The sequence below is a fragment of the Callospermophilus lateralis genome, chromosome 10 (assembly GCF_048772815.1).
Source record: "Callospermophilus lateralis isolate mCalLat2 chromosome 10, mCalLat2.hap1, whole genome shotgun sequence".
Taxonomy (NCBI): domain Eukaryota; kingdom Metazoa; phylum Chordata; class Mammalia; order Rodentia; family Sciuridae; genus Callospermophilus; species Callospermophilus lateralis.
In genome coordinates, this window is record NC_135314.1 from 10,419,226 (window position 1) to 10,436,635 (window position 17,410).

General features: G+C 36.3%; 1 protein-coding gene across 4 annotated transcripts in view; it reads left to right on the plus strand.

Moving 5' to 3' along the window:
- Positions 1-17,410, plus strand: part of Cryzl1 (crystallin zeta like 1) — a 34,201-nt gene that overhangs the window by 9,932 nt on the left and 6,859 nt on the right. For all 4 annotated transcript variants that reach the window (XR_013092505.2, XM_076868472.2, XM_076868471.2 and 1 more), the window contains 6 exons: positions 952-1,024; positions 5,157-5,201; positions 6,887-6,955; positions 12,020-12,153; positions 14,078-14,189; positions 16,440-16,538. Coding sequence is in view for 3 of the 4 variants with exons in the window: in XM_076868472.2 (XP_076724587.1) it covers positions 952-1,024; positions 5,157-5,201; positions 6,887-6,955; positions 12,020-12,153; positions 14,078-14,189; positions 16,440-16,538 (532 nt within the window). In the remaining variant the exon portion in view is untranslated. The remainder of the gene's footprint in view (positions 1-951; positions 1,025-5,156; positions 5,202-6,886; positions 6,956-12,019; positions 12,154-14,077; positions 14,190-16,439; positions 16,539-17,410) is intronic.

Sequence of the window (17,410 nt, forward strand, 5' to 3'; positions counted from 1 at the left end):
GTTCTTTTTAAGACTATGAAAAATCTGTTAAAATCACTCTGACAGAAAGAAATAGTAAATTATAGTAAAAACCAATTGAATGAATATTATACAAATGTTAGACATAATGGTTTATAAAGATTATGGAATAATATAAGAAAATGCTATACACATGGGAGACTTGTATTTGTAATTTTGAAAAATAAAGGAAACATAACAAAAAATTGTTTCATTTTTCTATTTGCTATTCCTAAAATACCTATTATATCTACAAATATGTTCAGTCTCTCTGGTGCTGTTGTAAGTTGCAGGAACTTAAATACATGATTATTTTAGTATTCTCTATTATTTTAAAAGATAAGGACATACTATCAGTTTGGTTAGGATCTAACAAAATAATCTCAACAAAATACTGATTTTTAAAAAAAATTTTCCTAAAAAAAAATGAACTACACTCTCCATGAGTCAGAAATCATGGTAATTTTACTCTTACTATGTATTCTTCCCACCTGCTTCCTAACCCAAGATTTGTGAGGAAAAACTCAGGTGATTTTTAAAGGATGTGGTAATAGACCACCTTTATTTTTAATGATCACATTTCCCTTATTCAACAATAACCTCCCTAGATTCCTCTCCCTACTCCTGAGTAGAAGACTAAGTAACAGTGTTCAACCAAGAAATATCTGGGCCTTAATTTCCCTTCATACATGGTAAAATAAAGATGTTAAACAGAAGCATTAATAGTTATTTGAATAATAATACTATGTGAAAGTCCTATATATCAACTACTTACTCATCAAATTCTTGGTTTCCTATGATACAAAGAAATCTATTTTGTTTGTTTTAATTTCAAAAATTAAATCATATTTTCTCTTTCTGTGGCTTGATCTTTGTTCTGACTTTTCTCATGTGTGAGGAGAAACAGGATTTATTCATGACAATAGTATGCTAACAGTTTCTGTCATGATTTAGCTTCTGGCGGAAATGAAGATGGAAAAGGATTTCTTTCCTGTTGGAAGAGAAGTTGCTGGAATTGTTTTGGATGGTAAGTTTACAAATGTAAATATTTTTTTCCAAGGTAAAAGAATTGACATAATAGTTTACTGGCACTAAAATCATAGACACCCCTTCAAATGTAAATTTTTATTATACAAAAATGACCTTCTTAGAAATAGGACTTGGCAGAAGAGTAGGTTCCAGGAAGCCAGGTTCAGCTGGAGCAGCAGGGATGCTGATGGAGCAGGAAAGCCTGCAGGGCACATGGAGGTGAGGCACTGCCCATAAGGCCAAGGTGTGCAGGGAGGCCCTCTGCATCTGGAGCACATCTGCTTTGCCATTGCTCCTATGGGCTGCAAGATTTTAACATCCGGGGTTGGAGCGCCGGCAGTGGGCACTGGGATGTAGGTGTCCCAGCAGATACTCCAGGACCAAGGAGTAAGGCCACACTGGTGGAGCTGATTCTGTGCTGGTACCTTTAGAGAAGACCCAGGATGGCAAGAGACCATCACGCTGTCAAGAAAATATATCTTCCTGTTCATGCCTGACCTTTTCAGTTGTGCCAGATTATCTTCACATCATTACTTTCTGCTTCATGCCCTATTGTCCTCTCACGGCCTACTCCTCCTACCTGCTCAGCGAACTTCTGAACACTTTTCAATGGACATTCCACTCAAGCCTTTAATCGTGTTCTGTTGTCCAAAGCATCATCAGCTTATCTGGGAATCCAGTGCTTCAGAATCTATTACACCTCCAGGCCAGCTCTGTTGTGCTGAAAGTGAGCTCTTCAATTTCTCCAAGGAACCATTAGTCGGCTCTGTGGGGTTTTTCCAAATAGGCATGTGGATCACCACCCCCCATCATCTTGTTCAAGTCCCTCATCATTATCATCACCTGATCATGGCTGTCCTGGACAAGGCAGACCACACCAAGAAGTGACCTGGCACCTTTTGGACCCGCTCACCTGACCTGGGCATCTTTCTATGCCACACAGCTTCCCTTCCCCTCCTAGGAGGTCCATTCTCACGGCTTCCTAGTGTATTCTCCAACCTGCTAGTGTGGGACTGAGCCAGTCTTTGGTGTTTTCACAATCTCTATAATCCTGAGGACCAGGCCCACCCCTGTGATACCCTAAGGACTTGGCCTACCTATCAAAGGGGATGCTTAGAAGGCCCCACCCTTAAGTCAGTGCACCTAGAGTGCAGGGGCCTGTCTGAGGAGAACTGGGCATCACCACAATCCTTCTACTCAGCCCTGGCTTCTGGCCTGGCCTGGGATTTGGGGGACACTTGAGTGAGGGAGATGGTGCAGGGGCAATGTTTCCCAAAAGACGGTAAGTCAGACCTCTCCCCCTTGCCAGAGCAAACCTGGGGCACCCTACCCATGAGGAAAGTGGCTGCCAGATCCTTCCATTGGCAGACTCCTCTGTCTGGTGCACCCCGACCCTAGAAACCCAGATAATAAAGGTAGGAGCTTCACAATTCTGGACTTGGTTTCCTTTGAGACGTTTTTTGGATCAGGGCCTGGATTAAGGGGAGATTGGGGCAAATGGAAGATCTACCTGGATGCTTTCCCCCAGTTTGCTCTTGGCTCCTTCCTGTATTCCACAGTGACCTGAGAAAGAAGCCCTTCCTGCCACTCAAGCTTATGCCACATCATCTCAGCATACCTTCTTTATGTCCTTGACTATCTGCTTTTATTTGTATTCTTAAATACAAATAAAAGACCCCAATAGAGTGTGAACTCCTTGAAGGCACAGACTTTTGTTCCTTTCTTTATGCCTAGAAGGAACACTAACCTTAACCTGACATACAGTAGTTGCTTAATAAATATTCTGGAAAAAAATAGGAGCTAATTTATAATTAAAGAGCTCAACAGAGTTTAGAAGATATTTAAATATTATATATTTAAATTCTGAGTAATCATCTTCAGTAGGATGACTAATGTTGTCCTTTTAATGATATTTACAAATAAGTGTATATTTCTTATATAAGCTAGCTTTGGGACAAATTCTGTGTAATCATAAGTTAAATTTAAGTGTGCCTAAAATTGAGCATTTTGAAAGATAAGTACTTCATTCATCTAGAAATGGGAATTGTAGTTTCTGAAGAGAAATAATCAGTGAGATTTATGATTGCCTTAAATATTGCTTTTTAGCATGCAGAACAGTAAGCCTAATTATTTGAGATTAATAGACCTAATCTTAATACTCACTACTAAAAGGTAGTTCATAATCAATCAGTATATGTTTTCTCCCTACATATGTGAATAGGTACATTAATGTGGGTTAGTCTATATTTCAGTTTTACTGTGAATTTTACTCTTTCTCAGTGTTATCCTCTCACTTACCTAAATGATCATTTTGTTTCCTCTCTTTTAGTCTACTCAAACTATAGAAAAAATAAGTATGATAACCAGGGGAGAATGCATTCATTCATTCAATTTGATAAGGACTTGCTAAGTCCTTAGGATATAACTAAGATAAAGGCCCTGCCCTCAAGGAGATAACTGTCTAAAAGAAAGACAGATACATGCATTTGAATAGATTATTATGAAAGCTTCAAGGAAAACTGCCCAACCCAGCCAGAAAAACAGGAAAGACTTCTTAGAGTAAATTGCCCAAATGGCCAGAGGCCAGCAGGTAGAGAATCATAGCAGAGGGAATCATTAGCAATGACAAAGAAGCAAGGTGCCATGGAAAGGCAAGACTTGAAGCAAACCAGCCCCTACGTCAGAGGACTAGTTGGTTTGTAGACCCACAGACTAGTCAAGAAATAACAAACTTTATAACCCAGAGAGTGGTGGTAGCAGAGGTAGAAAAGAGGAACAAACTAGAGAAATATTGAGGGAGTCAGCAGGACTTAACAATGGATTGGAATTGGGGAACTCAACACAGATGAGGACCATGAATGACTTAGAGAATTCTAGTTAGGCATGAATTGGTACCACAAATTGATAAATGAAGAGGATCCAATCTGGAAGATGATGAGTTCAGATTTATACTTAATGAGGTCCAGGTACTTAAATAACATCTCACTGGTGATATCCAGTAATCTGTTATATGAATTGAATATCAAGGGTAAAGGATCCATGCTGGAATGTTTATATTTGAGGGTTGTCAGCATGTGGATTGTATTTGAAATAATAGACTTGATAAACTCATCCAGAGAACGTGTAGAAATGGAGGAGACATGTAAACATAGAACTCTTCAGGAGGCACCTATTAAGGAATAATTAAAAGAAGAGTGTAAAGGGGGCCAAAAATGGGTCCAAGTGATCTCAAGAGGACGTGGATCAGCAGCAGAAAGGAAAGAAAAACTCAATGGATCAGAAGCCAAACATACTGATGAGTAATAAATAGCACAGGAGGGATCCCAAGAAGCAAACTGCAAAAGGAGGAATACCAGCTTGGAGTTATTTGCTGGGTACCAGCAGATGAATTTTGGTGCCATTATGCTTAGAGACAACTAAAGGGGCCACTTCCAGAATATTGTACTGCTTCATCTCAGTTTTCCTGTGTGTAAAATAGGAAGACTAATACTTCACGGGCCTGTTGTAAACATTAAATGCATGAACATGCTAAAGTGTTGGGTACAAGTAGGCATTCAACAGCACTGCCATTTTTTCCTCTTATAATTCTGAATAAAAATATTCATATGAATTGACTTTTCTCTGCATAGGCAAAGAAAATATAATTAAATTAATTACTATGAAATTTCAAAAACTTTCTGAATGTCTTCACAAAATAAAGTAGTCTTTACATGTGACTCCTATCAGCATTATCCATTGTGTGTCTTGAGATTTGCAACTAAAATAATAATTGAAGGATTAGCCAGAAAGTGTCAGTGTTAGGTAGAAAACAACATCATCATCATAGAAACTAGGGGATGGATTATTTTCCTTTACTCCTTTATCCTTAAAGTTAGCTAGTAGACAGAGAACCATAGAGAGAAATATATTTTTCCATGCTGTCAGTAACTGTGTGTCCCAGATTCTGTAGAGAATCCAGATTTGAAGTGTTCTGTCCTAGAGTCTTCACACACTATTATAATGTCCTCCTTCTTAGCCTTTTCTTTGAATGAATGACTTTTTATAAACCCATGGATCCTTTGTTTTAATGGTTAAATAAGAATTGTATTTAGTAACCTTATGATGGTAACTATTAATTTTCTTCTCTCTAGTTGGAACCAAGGTATCATTCTTTCAACCAGATGATGAAGTAGTTGGTAAGTTTTAGTTCACAGTTCATTTTCAGTTCATCGGTTTTATTGCCATCTCTTCTTTTTTCTCTCTTTATTAATATTCATTGTGACCTTACTTCATAGATAAATACTTTCCTGGGCTGGTGGTGTAGCTCAGTGGTAAAGTGCTTGCCTGGCATGAGTGAGACCCTGGGTTCAGTCCCAGCAAGCAAAAAAATAAAATATTAAGAGTTTGGGAATTTACTCTCAAGTATCCATTAATGAAGAAAATTGGAAGTTTAATCCAAATTAGCACAATTTTTGAAGCTTATCAATAGTTGGCTATAGGGCAGTTTTTTAGGCTGAAAAATAACCATAATTGCTGCTGTGCTTGATACAGTACTTTCCAGTCCCCAGTCTGTGGACACACTGAAGTCTCTCAAGAAAAGGAAAATTGTGTGGCCTATGCTTGACAACCACTGACTGGCTGGGCCTTATAGAATCTCTGTTCTCCACTCTCACTTGAGTCCTACAGAGCTCCCTTGCTAGTATTGAAAAACTAAAAATTGACTTGAAACATTAATATATAGTTTTCTTAAACCTTAATTACTGTAATAATATTTTTCTCAAAAAATATATATGTATTTATACTTGTATCCTAGATAGTCACACAAACATATAGAGTATGGCTTTATTTGTGGTCTTTGAAACTTCCATTTTTTCATGGAAGATATGCATATAAATTTTAAAAAATTACTTAGCCTTATTACATTTTTTTAAAATTTATGATTTTTAGTTGTAGACAGTCACAATACATTTATTTTATTTATTTAATTTTATGTGATGCTGAGGATGGAACCCAGGACCTCACATGCCAGGCAAGAGCTCCACCACTGAGCCATAACTGCAGCCCCTTATAACATGTTTAAGCTGTTAAAGAACAGATTTGTAGGAAGATTTTTTTCAGCTTTTTATAGGATTGTCTGATTTTTCTAGAGAATTGATAATTTTCTTATCTTTTTTTTTTTTTTTTTTTTTGTCCATGAAGTCAGTGAAATTCTGTATTACCCCAGATGCTTTTTGGGAGAGACCAAAAATAAAAATGAGATTTATTGGAAACATACCTAGGTATTACATGGAACCAAACCATAGGAAGGTAGCTATATATATATCAAAGACAGTTTTACCCAGGAATTCCATGTTTCCCCAAGACTCTGATTTAGCTCTGTAACATTGACTGTTATCTTTATGATACTCAAGAAGTAACAGAAGAGGGCTGGGGATGTGGCTCAAGTGGTAGCATGCTCGCCTGGCATGCGTGCGGCCCGGGTTCGATTCTCAGCACCACATACCAACAAAGATGTTGTGTCCGCCGAGAACTAAAAAATATTAAAAAAAAAAATTCTCTCTCTCTCTCTCTCTCTCTCTCTCTCTCTCTCTCTCTCCCCCCCCTCCCCCCTCCCTCCCTCCCTCCCTCCCTCCTCTCTCTCTCTCTTTAAAAAAAAAAAAAAGAAGTAACAGAAGAGACAAATATGGAGACAGCACAAGTATCACTATGTTTATACCAGAAAACATATAGTCCCCTTCCATATTTCTGAAGTCTCTCCCTTCCCCACAATGATAATTACTGAAACCTTCCTTAAAATTCCACTGAACAAAATTTACACAAATATGTTCATTAGGAATGAATACATTTTAGTTTTCTTTAAGGATCTCTTTTTAAATTTTAGGAATTTTGCCCCTGGATTCTGAAGACCCTGGACTTTGTGAAGTGATTAGAGTACATGAACATTACTTGGGTATGTAGCAATTCAGTATTCCGACCTCATATAAGTCTTATTAATGTGTTATAACTGTTGGCAGGTCATGTCAATACTTCTAGTTTATAATTGTTATTCATAAAATTCATATTCAGACTAAACAGTGTGTAGACCTTTGAGTTTTACAAACAGCTTATGGTAAGAAATATGAAAATGTTTTCTTTCTTGGCTCTAAAATTATATCCTTAATCAGAATTTTGTAAATTCTTTCTCTTGGAATATCTTTTGTCATTGTCCTTGTTGTTTTATTAAAGTACTCTAACACTGAGCTACATCGCCAGTGTGCCTGGTTATTAATTGAAATTAAAAATGTACAAAACAGTACTTTTAGAGTCTGAGGCAGGAAGGAATTAAGAACACTTGCCCTGGGCTGAGGCTGTAGCTCAGTGGCAGAGCACTTGCCTAGCATGTGTGAGGCACTGAGTTCAATCCTTAGCACCATATAAAAAAATAAAGGCATGCTGTCCATTTACAACTATTTAAAAAAAAAAAAAAAAACACTTGCCCTAGTCTAACATGGTGGCACACCCCCTATAATCCCAGCTACTCAGAAGACTAAGGCAGGAAGATCACAAGTTTAAGGCCAGGCTGAACAATTTAGTGAGATCCTGTCTCAAAATAATTTTTATTTTTTGCAGGGGGGGTGGGTACCAGGGATTGAACTCCGGGGACACTCAACCACTGAGCCACATCCCCAACTCTAATTTGTATTTTATTTTGAGACAGGATCTCACTGAGTTGCTTAGTGCTTTGCTGTTGCTAAGGCTGACTTTGAACTTGCGATTCTTCTGCCTCAGCCTCCTGAGCTGGGATTACAGGTGTGCACCACCATGCTCAGCTCAAAATAAAATTTTACTAACATTTTAAAATAAAATTTTAAAAGGTCAAGCACTTGCATAGCATGTTAAGGCCCTGTGCTCAATTCCCAGTACAAACTCCATAAAAAGGTCCTTTAGGAATGACCACTGGCAGTGTCACCTGTAGGCAATTTCTTAGGGCTTGCTGACTACATTCATAAATGAGGAGACTCAACTAGATAACCTCTGCATTCTGTTTGCAGCACCAGCATTTTGTAGCATTTTGTAAAAGGGGGGATAATTTCAGTATGCTCCATGAAACTTTTCAGAGGGAAATTTTCAGTTTACCACAACTGTATTTGAGACTCTTTTTAATTCTTAACCTAGTGATTTTTTTAATGAGAGCTCAGCATTTGGTCACCTCAACTCAAAGTCTGTTCTTTCATCAAACCAAAGAACAATGTTCCAAACAACCTCCTCAAATGTGCTGTTAATCTTATTTTGTACAATATTAATGCTAGAGCTTAAAATTGAATAATTCCTCCAGCTCTTTCCTACTTTTAGTTTGTAAGTCATTCTGTCAAACATAAAAATTATTTTTCATTCCAAATTTGGCAACATTGACACATGTTTGTACTCCCAGCAATTCAGGAGGCTGAAACAGGAGGATCTCAAGTTCAAGGCCAGCCTCAGCAACTTAGTGAGACCCTGTCTCAAAATTTAAAAAAAAAAAAAAAAAAAAAAATTAAAAACCTCAGGGGCAAAGTATCCCCGGGTTCAACCTTCACTACCAAAAAAAATAAAACAAAAATTTGGCACACATTTGCAGCACTGTTCTGTTAGCACTTTGGTCATAAACAAGAAAGAAGTGAAATTATAATTTTCTCAGTATTGATATACTTTGTTATTAATCTGCACATGACTCTTGTTTATTTTTTGTAACATAATAAGTACCTGTTGACTACCTAACAGAAAATCAAGAATCTTGACATTAACCCACATTTAACCTTGTAATTTTAGGATCTTTAAATTTGGCAACATTGTCTTTTAGTATTTTTTTAAGGACTACATGACTGATATTTTGATAAAATATGGTAGTCACAATTCTTACAATGGGAAGTGTTCCAGAAGAAAGGCCATATAAGTAAACTGTAGATTGAGCATGAATTGTTAGAGTAGATGTGCTTTAGAGTCATATCTTACTATATATGTGGGCCTTGAACAACTTAGTTACCCTGAACCCCATTTCTTAATCAAGAAAATTAAGAGAATAGCTATTGGGTAGAAAAAAACAAACACAAACTCAATTTCTTTTACTATATACCCCATAACACAGATCACTTCTAGTATGGTCTCAAAATGTTAGAGCAATCAATTCTACAGCCGACACCTGGAGATAGTATCAGATCCCAGAGATTGAGCCCCACAAGACTGTCCTCTTTTCAGACACTGGTCACAGTTGTGGGCTTCAGAACTTCTGACCAGACAGCAACAAATTGGGGTTCCAACTTTAGGGTTGATTAATTCAGTAGAATGGTTTGCAGAAATACGTTTGTCAATTTATTGTAAAGGATATTTTGAAGGGTATTATTTATTATTTATTGAACCAAATGAAGACATACATAGAGCAAGGTCTAGGAGCTTCTGTACCTGTTGAATTGGGCTGTCCACCCTCCCAACACATGGATAAGTTCTTGTTCACCTTCCTGCAAGCTGTTACATGTTCAGCTATCTAGATTTCTCTCTTCAACCCCTGTCCATTTTTTATGAGGACTTCATCACATGGGTATGATTGAAACATGGACAACCATGTATAAATGAGATTGGACAAAAAGGACATTACCTATTATTAATAGATTTAGTAGAAATACCCAACAAGGCCTGTCTCTTCCAAATCTTCCTAGCCTTTCTTTGCAACATTCCTTCCTCTTGGGTGTGGGGCAGGACCCTTTCTGAAATTGAAGCCTTAATATCTGCTGTCAGACTAGATGTGTCACAGAAGTTCTTTACTGCCAGCACAGCTCCAAGATAGAAAGATAAGAGAACATAATTTTGGTTTCTCTGACTTACCTTAGGGGAAAAGATTGCTAGTTTTCTGCCTTGGAGAGAACAGAGAGTAGGAGAAAGGTAGGGAAGAGAAGGTCAGAGAGAAAGAGAGACAGAGACTTTGCTTTCTAAAGCTAAAGCACCCCAACATTATAAAAAATTGGCTTTTACTAAACTGAATTGTTCTGAAGCTGCTTCAGGAACCAAAGACAAAAACTCAAATACAAGATATGCTTATTGTACTGGTCATATAGGAAAAACAAGGGCAATGGGAGTTATGATCCAGGAACACAGGAGAAAACCAAAATACATACATTTTAATATTATACCTATCTTAAGGAATTTCATAAGAAATAAAGTGCTTTATGTGCTATCATATGTATACTTAGTGTGTTCTTGCTATTTTCATTCCCTGAACATTTTCAACATATGCTTGAATGCTCCACTAGAGGGCAGTATTCTGTAGCTACTGCAGTGATGTGTGCTTTCCCTGTGTCTTGTCCATCTGAATCTGTTGCCCTTAGAGGAAACAGATTTGAAAGAGCTAGTGAAGACATAAAAAGTGCATTAAAATGAGAAAGGATTGCTTGTAGTATGAAAAAGTAACATTCAGTTTACAACATGAACACAAAAACAGTGAAACATATAAAGAACAGCTTAATGATCAGATCATACACAACTTTTTTAACTATATCAGGAGTTTGCATTTTTTTCCAAGTATAATGAAAGCCATTGATAAATTTAATCAGAGAAATGTTAGAATGTTATTCCAATACTTCTATTTTCAAAGATACCACTAAAGTGATTCGTAAGAAAACCCACAAGGTTGAAATACAGGTTGAGCATCCAATAATCTGAAATCCAAAATGCTCCAAGATCTGGATTTTTTTTGAGTACTGACATGATGCCACAAGTGAAAAATTCTGCACCCAACCTCATGTGACAGGTTGCAGACAAAACAAAGACACACTAAAAATACTTTATGAAATTACCTTCAGGCTATGTGTATAAGGTATATGTGAAACATAAATGAATTTCATGTTTAGACTTAGTTTCCATCCTTAATATAACTCACTACATACAAGAATGTATTCCAAAATCCAAAACATTTTTGGCCCCAAGTATTGCAGATAAGGAATATTCACTTGGAATATTTATAGTACATAAATAGACAAATGACTCAACTTGTAATACTTACAGCACAAATGACTCTAAGAATTCCTATGAGTCAATAAATTTAAAAAAAGACAGAATGATAGAAAATTTGACAAAGACAGTCACTTCATAAAAAGAATTTCAAAAGGCCAGCAAATGTAGACAGAGGGTCAACCTTTTCAGTAGTCAAAAAAAAAAAATCAAATTTAAATCATAGTTAGAAACCATTATACACAATTGGCAAAAATGTAAAAATCTGATAGAAGAGTTTACAGCAAAAAGACAGTGCTGTGAGGGAGTAAATTTATACAAGCACACTTAAAAGTATAACTAAGTCAAAGGTAATATGATCTAGGACCTGGGATTTCCACTCCAATGTAAATATCCTAGTGAAAACCATGCATAGTGTAACAATGTCCTTTATAGGAGAACATTCTTAGCACTGATACAACTGGAAACAACACAAATGTGCATTGGCTGGAGAATAGATAACCAAAGGTATTTGCACACATCAGACTACCATAAAAAACAAAAACCAAAGTACCACAACCTCCCAAGTGAAAGGGCACAGAAAAGGTGTCTCCCAAAAACATAATGTTCAATATGAAAGGCAAGAGAGCAAAGAATACTTCTATTTAGATAAAAGTTCAAAACCAAGCAAAACTGAATGATGGTTTAGGAGTGCATACTTGAATGATAAGTATGAAGGTGAATCCCAAATTGAGTTAGAATGGTGACCTCTGGTGGGGAAAGAGGAGGTTGCTGGAATGATCCTTATGCAGTATTTCTCTAGTAGTAGGACGGTGCTTATTTACCTTTTGCTTTTCATTTATTAATGCAGCTGTGCTTTATGCCTATCTTAAGAGTGGATTATACATGGGCAGGAAGGGAAACAAGGAAACCATAATGTTGGGGAAAGAGTAACAGGAGCAGGGGCTTGGACCAAGGCTATGGTCCATGGTTGAAGAGATAGAAAGAAATAGATCTAGAAGGCAGTACGAATAGGACTTGCTAATGGATCATGTCCTCTTATTCCTTGTGATAGTTCATAAACCAGAAAAGGTTACATGGACAGAAGCTGCTGGAGCTATTCGGGATGGAGTGCGAGCTTATACAGCCCTGCATTATCTTTCTCATCTCTCTCCTGGAAAATCTGTGCTGATAATGGATGGAGCAAGTGTAAGTGTCAGTGTTTTGTTTTGTTTTGTTTTTCTTAAGAAAAAGATTAAAGTTGACTTAGGAAATTTAGAACAAGCTAATAGAATTCTTTTCCAATAGATTAATAACAGATTTCTTTTGGGGGGGCGCGGGGAGTACCAGGGATTGAACTCGTGGGCCTTTGACCACTGAGGTTTCTTACCAGCCTCCCATTTTGTTACCATATACAGCTTTTATCAATAGGAGGCAAAAGTTAGATTTAGTGTAATTAGTTTCTAATTATTTTAAATTTACCAGTACATTAAAAAACAGACAAAGGGGCTGGGGACATAGCTCAGTTGGTAGAGTGCTTTCCTTGCATGTACAGGGCCCTGGGTTTCATCCCCAGAACTACAAAAAAAAGCAGACAAGTCTCCCCCCACCCCACCCCATGCTGGGGTTGGAACTCAGGGCCTTGTGCAGTAAGCTCTCTACCACTGAGCTGTATGTCCAGCCAAGCCATTTTTATTCATTCCTGTTATACAAAGTCTGGAATTCCTACTGGTTTTGTATCTATCATATCACCAATACTTACCTTACGTTAATAAAGTTTTGGTGTTTTATAGACAGATCACACACAGTGTCAAAATAAACTGATTTAAATGTATTCCATATATCATCAAAAAATAGACTGTCATAATAATAGACACTGAAACATTATGTAAAATAGCTCGTCTTGGGCTGGGGTTGTAGCTCAGTGGTAGAGCATTTGCCTTGCATGCATAAGGCACAGGGTTTGATCCTCAGCACCACATAAAAATAAATAAGTAAAGATATTATATCCATCTACAACTGAAAAAATAAAATAGCTGCTCTTGGTGGCACACATGTGTAATCCCAATGATTCTGGAGGCTGAAGCAGGAGGATCACAAGTTTGAGGCCAGCCTGAGCAATTTAGTGAGACTTAAGTAACTTAGAGAGACCCTATCTCAAAATAAAAAGAGCTGAGGATGTGGCTCAATGGTTGAGCATCCCTGGGTTTAATTCCCAGTACCAAAAATATAGAATATGTAAAATATTACATTCTAAAATGGTTGCAAAACTTGAGATGAATCTATAGTTTTCTATTTGGCTGTTGATGAAAATTATTTTCCTCTCCTTTTCTCTAGAAAAAAAGGCAAAGCTGTCTTCAGCATTGGCTTCAGCCTGATGTCCAATATCAGGGTAGTAGTGTTTCCCTGTGCTCACCTCACAGATCCAAATACAGATGGAGTGTTTTAAGTGCTCCAGTCTCCAAAAAGAGGTAGCTAGATTCCTGCAGGTGCTTCAACAATGCCCTGACAGCCTCCTTTTCTCTTTCCATGGTCACATTTCTGAATGTGGCCTTCCATCCTAGAAATGATGTGTAGTGGTCAGACCTGAGCATGTGATTCGTGCAGCTTTTCTACTCCCCTTTCTGAAGAAGTCAATCAGATGTTTAGCCTACTAATCTTATTTGCATTTTTTCCTTTTTATTATAACATTTTTTGTTTTGGGGTATTTTGTTTTTTGTTTCCCTAGGAAGAACTCAGGAGCAGTCTACCTTGGGGCTACATCTCCAGCCCTTTTTAATTTTTATTTGTTTATTTATGTTTTAAAATATATTAAAGTAAGCCAGGTGCAGTGGTGCATGCCTGTAATCCCAGTAACTTGGGGAGCTGAGATAGGAAGATCACAGATTCAAGGCCAGCCTCAGCTACTCAGCAAGACCCTGTCTCAGAAATAAAAAGGGCTGTTAATATGGCTCAATGTAAAGTACCCCGGGTTCAATTCCTAGTACCAAAAAAAAAGTCTATGTACATATATACATATGTGTGTGTGTATGCTATATATGTATACAATATATATGCTATACATTTTATATAGCATAAATAGATTGGATATAGCCTGTATTTGTTAACCCATCATGTATGTGTTTTCACACAGGCATTTGGCACAATAGCCATTCAGTTAGCACACCACAGAGGAGCCAAAGTGATTTCAACAGCATACAGCCTAGAAGACAAGCAGTGCCTTGAAAGACTTAGGTCTTCTATAGGTGGGTAACATTACTCAGCACAGACTTTAGAACATGAAATTTTGCAGGGAAATAAAAACTGCACTGATAAAATGAAGTACAAAATCACAAATGAAAGTCAATTTTAAAATGCATTAACACCTAAAAAATAATCTGTGCTGATTCCAAATTTACTTAAGTGATAGCTTTAATTATTTAAAATTTGTAAGCTTACATCTTTCAATTTTCTTTTTAATTTTTGTCTTACCAACTTACCCAAGTTTGCATTATTAAGTGAACTTTGACACACTTGAGAAATACCTGTTGTTTCTTTGGTTTCAGTCAATAAATAAATATATTTTGCACCACTCTGTGTTTCTCAACCTCTTTTACCCCATCACGTGTCCTTAAAGTTGTCTATTTTCTGTGAGACAAATGATCCATGCACATAGAAACACAAGTGAGATATAGTTTAAAGTGAGCAGGACATGGTGGAGACTGTGAGCTCTTACAAAAGTTGAGCCTAAAAAATAAATAAAAATTTAAAAGTTGAACCTATTCAAACAGCAGTGAGTATGGAGAGGAAGAAAATAGGAACAGAGAAACTAACAGAAAAAGAGCAAAGAGGATGAACAGAGTATAAGTGAAGGGAGGCAGGAAGGAAAGTAATGATCATTGAACAATGTGGACATTGCCTCCTTAAGTTCTCAACAGCCTTGTGGTAGATGACCATGAAGTAGCTTCTCAGAATTTAACTAGCTGCTGCAAGTTATACAATTAGACAAGAGACTGGAATGGGTTTTGATGCCTGATCTAACAGTAGAACCCATTTTATTTCCATTGTTCCATTATGCATCCTGCAGAGATAACCAAGAAATGGAAGGGAGGCAATAAAGGGGCTGAAGGAAAAGAGGAAGAAGAATAGATTCAAAAGTTTAATGGAAGACTGGGGATGTAGCTCAGTGTTAGATCACTTGCCTAGCATTCCTGAAAGCCTAGCTTCACTCTCGACACTACAAAAAAAAAAAAAAAAAAAATGGAAGGAAGGAAGGAAGGAAATAGAAAATAGAATGTAGAAAGAAAGCAAATGGTATTATTGAAGGGAAAGGTTTCTTATTGGTTAATTCTACCCTTCCGAGCTTATTTCAGTCATCTTTCCTTTATGTCTTCTATCCCATTCCCCAAATCTCAGATTACTGTTCAACTGTTCCTTTAATCTGAACATCTCTGAGAGTAATTCTCTTCAACAAGGTGTTGAAAATATTTATAGGTGGTCTAGAATGTTGCTCAGGGTAGAGCATTTGCCTGGCATGCACCAAGTCCTGGATTCAATCCAAAGTACCACAAAAAATAGAAATAAAAAATTTAAAACTGCAATATAAACATTTCTTTGTTTGCTAGTTCAAGTTCTGATTGTTCTATTATATAGAAATATAATTATTTTTTCTCTTTTTAATATCTTTATTTTACTTATTTCTTTTTATGTAGTGCTGAGGATTAAACCCAGGGCCTTGCACATGCTAAGCAAACACTCTACCATTGAGCCATAACCCCAGCCCTATAATTATTTTTTCTACTAATATAATACTTTTAAAGTAACCAGTTAAGATTAGTTTAATTTTCATTAACAGATAAAAATAATCATGTTCCTTTTCCTTACCTCAGGACTTTTCTCCATTTTGGGTAGCAAGGGGAGGGGTTCTGTGACTGAGAAAGGATAAAACAGCTTCTAGTAGATAAGTACCATGTTGAACAACTATTCTTTTGTATTACTGAACTTTAAAAATGATTAAATCTAAACATATTTAAGAAACTGCTTGCTCTTCCAATTCACATTGTAATATGAATGATACATACATATCTCTGTGTTTTCAGATTCTCAGTCCTAGTAACATAAACTAAGCTATTGAGAGCAATCTTCTGCATCCACAGACCATCCTTGGACTACTTTATCCACAAAATGCTCATATTTTTATTTTACTGAATTTATCAGTCCCTTCATTTAGAATTGAACTTTATCAAAATTAGGCTCAATGGGAAAATGTTTTATTGAAATATAATTTTCCCCTTTAAATTTAATATTTAATAATTAAACTGCTTAACTCATTTCAAAAAACAGATTTTTTTTCTCCCCCTGATTGGCTTGTGTTGATCACATACAGAATAATACAATTTGTTTTGAACAACTAATAATAATAAAAAAATGTTTTGAACAACTAATAAATAAAATTTAAAAAAATAAAATTAAGAAAAAAAGAATAATACAATTGCCTTATTTCCTGTCCTTTACAGCCCGAGTGATTGATGTATCGAATGGGAAGGTTGATGTTGCTGAAAGCTGTTTGGAAGAAACAGGAGGCCTGGGAGTAGATATTGTTTTAGATGCTGGAGGTTGGTACCTACAAAATCAGTAGCCTATTTAGTTTTTTTTCAGTTTGGTGAATTTCAGGGGAAAATTAAAAAAAAAAAAAAAAAAAAAAACAGGGAATAATTGTTAATGCATTTATTAAATTGGATGTTTAATTCCAGGACTTTTTTTTTTTTTTTTAAACTAAAGACTTGTGTGTTTAAATTGGAGCTTCCTGGACTGGAACTATAGCTCAATGATAGAGTGCTTGCCTCACAGGTGTGAGGCCCTGGATTTGATCCTCACCACCACATAAAAATGAACAAATAAATAAAGATATTTGTCCATATACCACTAAAAAAAAATACTTTTAAAAATAAAGTAAAATAGGGCTGGGGATGTAGTTCAAGTGGTAGCACGCTTGCCTGGCATGCGTGCAGCCCGGGTTCGATCCTCAGCACCACATACAAAGATGTTGTCCGCCAAAAACTAAAAAAAATATAAATATTAAAATTCTCTCTCTTAAAAAAAATAAATAAAGTAAAATAAATTGGAGTTTCCTCATATTATTCCATTGTAATCACTGTGTATCTGAAAGGATAGACATTGAAGTTTAAGTAACAGAAGACAAATCTCTGTAAGAAACCTATTTCTGTGATCTCATTTGATCCCAGATAGTACACATTATTATCCAGATGTCTGTTTGCAGTCATTTTTGCTATGTGTGGCTGCCCTCTGTTTGGATGGTTGATTTCTGTGGTGTCTATTTGGAAAACATATAGAAGTTTCTTAAGTTTTCTCTCATCTTGAACTTTCTTAGTTTAACCAATATCTATTCAACACCTAATCTGTACACTTCTGTATATATATATATACACATATATATGTATATATATTTTTAAATTTTTTTTAATTG